At 30.2% G+C, this 7,404-nt stretch overlaps 1 protein-coding gene across 1 annotated transcript; it reads left to right on the top strand.

Moving 5' to 3' along the window:
- The first annotated feature begins 6,407 nt into the window (after positions 1 to 6,407).
- LOC105119616 (flowering-promoting factor 1-like protein 3) lies at positions 6,408 to 7,189 on the top strand. Its single transcript, XM_011017773.1, has one exon. The coding sequence runs from the start codon at positions 6,513 to 6,515 to the stop codon at positions 6,849 to 6,851; it is 339 nt and encodes a 112-aa protein (XP_011016075.1). The 5' UTR covers positions 6,408 to 6,512; the 3' UTR covers positions 6,852 to 7,189.
- The last annotated feature ends 215 nt before the right edge of the window (positions 7,190 to 7,404 follow it).

Raw genomic sequence — 7,404 nt, forward strand, 5'->3', positions numbered from 1 at the left:
CCAACTCTTGACTTGGTGACAATCCTTATCTTCTTTTATTTGCCTAAAACGTCATTGATAATGTTAGAATTGGAACCACTTGAAACATGAAATTATAGGAAATTGTTTTAGTTTTCCAGCAAAAAAAAAAATGGAGGTCATTTGGACTTCTAGAACTTCAGATATGAGACAAACACTAAACAGTATTTGAGTTGGAACACAAATTCAGACTTCTTCATTGTTGCTACAATTTGGACTTGAAAATAACCTTATTAAATCTTGGGCATATAAAAGTTATAGGCTTATGTCTTATCTTTTCATCCATATAAAGTAGACCTAAATCCGAGATCTACAGCTTTAGATATGACCCAATTACCGAATAGTGTTCTGGTTTGGACTACACCGGCATCTCTTTTCTAAGTTTGGTCATCTCTTTGTCCTTTCAATTTCAGTTCTTAAACTCATCAATCAATCCTTTCATTTATGTGATAGGCTTGCATTGAAAATAAATATTTACCATAAATTAAAGATATCTTATATTATTAGATATGTTATTATAAAACATGTTTTAGTTAAGGAGTTATTGATACTTTCGGTGCAAAATGATGATATAAAACCTTGATAAAAATACACTTTTAAGTACTAATTAGCTAGTGATGACCATCAACTCACAAGTTATAAATAAATGGATTAAGCTTAAAAATCTATACCTATTTCTCTCCTTTATTGAGATAAATTACTTTTCTAGATCTTATAAAAAGAGCAACAACATGATTATTGCTTAGAGACAAGAAAAACTTCCATCAAGAATTCAAGTATGTTTTTCTTAATCAATGCTTCCATTGTACTTTTTGAATGTGAAAAGCATGATAGTTAAAGATCTAGAATTACAAATTAAATTAAATTATTTTTTACAATAGTGTATTAGAGAATAATACAAAACCAACACTTGAATTTTATTTAACCGTTTAAGCTTTTTGATTGAACTAATTATTTGTCACGAGTAGCTTATAAAATCAATTTTTGGCATCATTTGCAAACGAAAACTTAATTACTTCATATATAGGTTGCTTGAAATTTAAAGAACAAATTAAGATTATAAGTGAAAAAAATTAGAGATTGATAAAAAAAAAACTTATAATAATGACTATACAATTAGCATATATATTATATAAAAATATTAATGAGAACTTGCAATCTTAAAATATTTTGATTTCAAATATATAAGTATTTTGATTTCATGATATGATAAGATGCAATTTATAATTTTAAAATAGTTTTCATACATTTTATTTTGTCATGTATATATAGACACACCGCAAACACACATATTACATGCATGCATGCTTTTAAGAAGTTAATTTCAAACAATTCTGCTTGAAAGGAAATTGGTATATATGGAATCTAAGTCTGTATAGGATCTTATTCTAAAGTTTTGCAAGCTGTACAAATTATTCTCCTAAAACAAATATTATAATTTTTTAATTTGAAGACCAATGATAAAAGATTGAGAGGAATAATAAAGAACAAGACAAATAAATAATCCAAGCAGAAATATTTATCAAGAGAAGTGAAGTGTTGGGCTTGTTGATGTTAAGTCTTCATAGGAAGAACCATTTGGCACGAGGAGGTTGCCACATAGGAAGAACCATTTGGCACGAGGAGGAGGTTGCAAATTAGAGCTTGCTTACGACTAAGGTGCTGGATAAAGAAAGAATGTGCCTTAAAGCCCTGCATTACATGAATCATCTTTCATTTGATTGGGTTAAATTGGGCGCTAGAATCTTACACTACTTTCACAGAATTTGAAGTTGTTGCTTGCTTTTCCATGGACATTGCCCTTATTTTTTTGCTTTATATAGACAAATTGCACGTGATTGGTTAATCAATAATATTTTTTCAAAAAAATATTTTATCTGCATGACCCCTATCAACCTACTTTCATTTGTCTCTAATTTGGAAGGACACGAAAAATTATTTCTTGTAATATTATAAAAAAGAAATTCACTTCAAGATCAGCTAATGTATTAGGATAAGGATAACAATCACTGTTAGCTAAATATAATTGAGGGTATTAACAAGAAAAGAATATGAAAATTAAATCAATCACCAATTTTGTTTTGTGAATTATAAGATGAGAAATGTTTTCATTAACACTCAATATTACAGATGAATCATATTGTTTTGGGTTTGTTTGACTCTAATTTGCATGCAATTGACCCTTAGATTTCAATCTCATTTACAAAATAATTATTGATTTCTAAATTAATCAACTCATTTTTTTCAATCTCATTTACAAAATAATTATTGGTTTCTAAATTAATCAACTCAGTTTTTAATTGACTCTTCAACTTTTAATTTTTTTCAAATTACCTTTGAAAAAAATCCAATTAACCATATTTTATAGTATCACTATCTGTTCATTTCGGTCCTTGAACTTTAATTTCTTGCAATTTTGACCTAAATCAACCCCAAACTTTGATATTTTTTCAATTAAGGCCCTGATTTCATTAAGTAATCTAATTCAAAGTTTAATTAAATCCTTAAAATTATTAATTCTTTTAATTTTTGATCAAATTGACTCAAATTTATAATTCCATCCTTATTAGTCCTCAAACTTCCAATGTGCTGTCTTGACCCAAATTTCAAATTATTTTTCATTCATTTTTATTTTTTGACCAATATATGTTGTAAAAAATTAGGTTATAATATTGTATGTAGAAATACAAATTAATTAATCTAAGAGATAGGGATATAGAATGGCTTTACCAAATATTGTCCCCTATCATGGAGGAGAAAACTATGGGATTGGGAAAATGAAAAGGAAAGGGGACTTTTGTAATGCTATATGGGATTTTTTTAAGTTAAAATATTGTGGATAAAAATATTTGAAGACTAGATGCAAAAATTCTTTTTTGGTGAAAAGTTGCTTAGTCTTTCATGAGATATTGTTTTTTTTTTCTCCTCCCAAGGTTAAGTTTAATCTCTAGCTTGATATTATGAATAAACTATCTATAAAAGTTTTTTTATAAGCATGTTGCAATGAAATGATTTGAGTTGCTCATTATATAAGAAAAAGATTAAGACAATAAAATATGTTTTCCTTTATTATGACATTTTATAATAGTGGTAACTTAATCAGGGTAGTAATAGATCATAGCACTAAAGTCTTTGGATGATTTTTATTTACAATGGCATGAAATGATCTTGGGATCTTTACAAAAAAAGGTGTGATTTTTGTTTGTCATTGAAATATTTTGGTCCATTTAAAATGCTCACAATAATTTTAACTTCATTAAGGTAGAAATCAACTGTGATGATATATATTACTCATACTTTTTCATAGAGTTACAACATGGACAAAAATACTATAATGAAAGTTTTTGATATATTAGGATAGATATAGTAAGATCGCAAAAAGATATTCTTTGCAGATAAACAAAACAAGAGTACATAATGAATCATCATGGATTTCTTCTACTAAGGCATATTTAAGTGAGATATAGATGCATCTACAAATAGTAAGCTAAGCCTAGACCCTCAAGGATTGGGGGTGTTTCAAAAGATAATGAAGGAAAATTTTTTTGTATCTTTATTGTTCCACAATTATTATGAAATCCATTAAGGATGAGGTTTTGATAATCTACAAAAGCTTTTTTTTAGTTTTAGTTGTTGTTGTTATGCATCTTTTAGGAACTATATTATGAAGTCCAATTCATACAATTCAATTATTTAGATAAGAGTGAACAATGTTATAAAGTTGTGGCTATAAAGTGATTTCAATGACATCTTTAATATTTATCTTGTGCCCTCTTATATGAATTTTACATATATTCATAGCAAATCATTTGGTCACTCATGAAGTTTATAAAGAAACTAAATCATATAATGCAATTATTTAGATAAAAATAAACAATGTCATGAGGTTGTGGCCACTATAAAGTGATTTTAATGATATCTTTAATGTCATATCTGATACTTTGTCCTATGAATTTTATATATATTCATAACGAATTATTTGTTTGGATAGCGAATCATTTGACCAAATATGAAGTTTATAAAGAAATTAATGTGATTGCATAGTTATATTTTGTTTTATTTGTTTTTTTTTAATTAATATGGAAGTTAGTTAAATTTAATTCATGTTTAGTTTGTAAATTTTCTGGTCTTTTTTTTTGTTACATTTCTTCTCTTGTTTAGTCTTGTTCTTGATGGCTAAATCATTTGATTAATAAAATTCTTGTTTTTCATAAAACATATGCATTAAATGTTTTAAAATCAAATTTTAATGGAGTAACAATACAATTCTTATAAGAAAAAAAAACGATATGTGTTTTACAGAGGTTTATCAGAGGGAGCAAGCTCGTAATATATCTATCTATTATAATCCTTCTTTTTCCTTCTTATGAAAATCACCTGGAAAAAAAATCATAAGATGAGAGTTAAACACAATGTATTTGTTCTTTTTTATAATACAAAAAGTAATATTATTAGGATATAAAGTGACAATATACACCATATTATTCTTTAGAAGTCATACTTATGAAAACAAGTCACTGTTGAGCAAACCACCTACTAATTTCAATTTGATGGATTGAGTTTTACCACTATCATGTATTCCAGGACTCATTGGATCTCTCGCTGGAAAGAAAAAGAAAAAACTCATGATGCAGCTCTATGCCCTTACAGATGTCGGTGGAACAAGAAAAATCTATTAGAAGAAATGCCCTTGTGATCTCTTAATTGAAACATTGAAACCCTATTTTCCCTTGCTTGAGAGCAAATCTTATACTTCAATGTCTTACCATTAAGCAGTTAATTTGTCCCTAGAACTGGCTTGGCTATTATTGTAAGATATTTACAGCACAGGTCTTTCGTTGTTTAATCAGAAAACAAAAGGGGCCGAACCACCTCAACCTCGAAAATTGCCCGCAATCGACAGATCGCTGTACAAATCAATCCTGCTTCATACCGACTAGGGGTGGCTAGATGTGAAAATATCAGTGTCATATTCACAGGGTTAATCATGTATACGGCTCTTCTGCAAACGTGTACTAACGCTAGCGTGCTTGTAACAGGGAATTTGCACATGATTTTTATTTGGTTTCACAACGAGCTGAACTGGTTCAACTCGGAGAAAAGTAAAAAGTTGGAGTAAATGGTCAACAGTTAGGCACAGGCCCTTCTTAATCTATGTATGTTAGGCCTGCTGCAAGAGGAAAACTCCCGTCTCCAACGAACCAGAATGGAGAAATAAGAAATAGTTTTTGGTCCCATCCCACACCCCCTCACGTTTCTTGATCTCTCTTTCCCCCGCCACAGACCATTCCCAGGCTTTGGAAAAAGACATTATTCTTTTGTATTCACGTACATAAGCATCCCTCCTTTCTACGTATGAAAATTCTATTCCATGACGATTCAACCTCTTTTATACCTGTCTTTTCTCAAAATGAAGCTCTCTCTTTTTAACAATAGTTCCGCTGCCCCCCTCGTTTTTTTTTTTTTTTTTTTTGTCTTTTACTTCCATTCTATTAGAGACTCAATATACCTCGAGCTACAGAAAAAAGGGTGCCAGTGCCCTCTAGCCTTTCTCCCAATCCATCCCAAGATTTGTTTGAAAAAAGAAACCTCCAGTGAAAATGGATTCTAAATCTTAATTTCTGGGCCTTGTAAGATTTAATCTTAAATGGTTTTTACTTCCGATGATAATAAGAAGTGATTTTACCATCTAAAGCATCTTCATCTCTTTATGACAAACCTTAAACACGTTATCATTATGCACACGCAAGTAATTACTAATTACATTAATTTAAGGAAATCACCCCTAAGATTTTCATTTAAAATTAAGTACAGTTTCCATGATCGATTCCCCAGAACATCCTTTTTCTTCTTTATACGTGATGCCCCAGATACGAATGCTGATCTATAGTGTACAAATTTTGATAGCTTTTCGTTAAAAAATAGAAACTTTGTAAAGTCTTTTAATATTAGGATTCCCTCGAAAACAAGGTTCCAATCCATCAATCACTCTCTCTCTCTTCCTTTCAAAAACAAAACAAAGATTCCCATCGTGAGGGGTTAACGAAAGAATTGGATAAAGAAAATGCGAAGGATTCTTCTCAATCCGATAAAATGGTCCACATTAAATTGATGTTACATATGTCCCTAATGAAACCCTGACCCAAGATTTTAGTATTAGAGTTTTTTTTTTTCTTAATTTGCTTTTTAAAATAGTTTTTGAATTGTTTTTATCAAATTAAAATTAATATTTGTTAGTGTTTTTGAATGTATTTAATGTGTTTCATGTGTTAATGTTATAAATTTAAAAAATTTAAAAAATATTATTTTAATTATGTATTTACAATTGAAAACACTTTTTCAAGCATCACAATTACCGAACACAAACTTGCCTCTATAAATACCTTGATATCCCATGACCAACTCCATCCCAAACTTACAAAACCTTGAACACACTCACATACACTTACATATAGAAACTCTCACTCCATCTTTATCCTCGGCAGCATTGGAAAATGTCTGGTGTTTGGGTTTTCAAGAATGGCGTGGTTCGGCTGGTGGAGAATCCAGGAGCTGAATCATTAGATGGAAGTCGGCAAGGGTCAAATACTAGGCGAAAAGTGCTAGTTCACACTCCAAGTAATGAGGTTATAACTTCTTATGCTGTTCTTGAACGAAAGCTATCTTCACTTGGGTGGGAAAGGTACTATGATGATCCGGATCTCCTTCAATTCCACATAAGATTCACAGTCCATCTCATCTCTCTCCCTAAGGATTTTAACAAGTTCAAGTCCATGCACATGTATGATATTGTCGTCAAAAACCGCAATATGTTTGAAGTGAGGGATATGTAGTGCGTTAAGTACTCATATATAGCCCTTTATTCATGTTTGTCTGCATTTTAGTCCTTAATTTGTGTCCTTTTTTTCTTTTTTCTTTGTCGATCGTTTTGGTTTTGTTTATGTACTGTTGTATCGTAGCTCTTCTCTAATTTGGGGATATATATGAGTGTTTAATTCTTAATCATATATAAGCTGTGAGTGCTTGGTAGGGAATTTTATAGCCAATGTATTGTACGTAATTAAGTGCTTGAAATAAGGTCTTGATTATTGAGTCTGTGTCAGCGTCGTGACGTAAATTAACTTCTGATCTACAATTTCTTTTGGGAATGGAAAGTGGCTTTCTTTTTTAATTAACTCGTCTTCTAATTTATTTATTTTTCAAGGTTACAAGTATACATGCAAAACAAACTATCCCCATTTCTATATAGGATCTGTCGGTGAGTTCATTTTTCTTGATGGCATGGAAATGTGTGTGTGTGTGTGTTGTCATGAACAAGTTCACTGACCAGCAAAATTGAAGGCTTAAAGTTATTATGCATCCTTTTGGAATGAAATGTCAAATGTG

The sequence above is a fragment of the Populus euphratica genome, unplaced genomic scaffold (assembly GCF_000495115.2).
Source record: "Populus euphratica unplaced genomic scaffold, PopEup_1.0 scaffold3274.1, whole genome shotgun sequence".
Taxonomy (NCBI): Eukaryota; Viridiplantae; Streptophyta; class Magnoliopsida; order Malpighiales; family Salicaceae; genus Populus; species Populus euphratica.

Coding starts and splice junctions, on each gene's coding strand:
- LOC105119616 (XM_011017773.1), top strand. CDS start 6,513: ATGTCTGGTGTTTGGGTTTTCAAGAATGGCGTGGTTCGGCTGGTGGAG.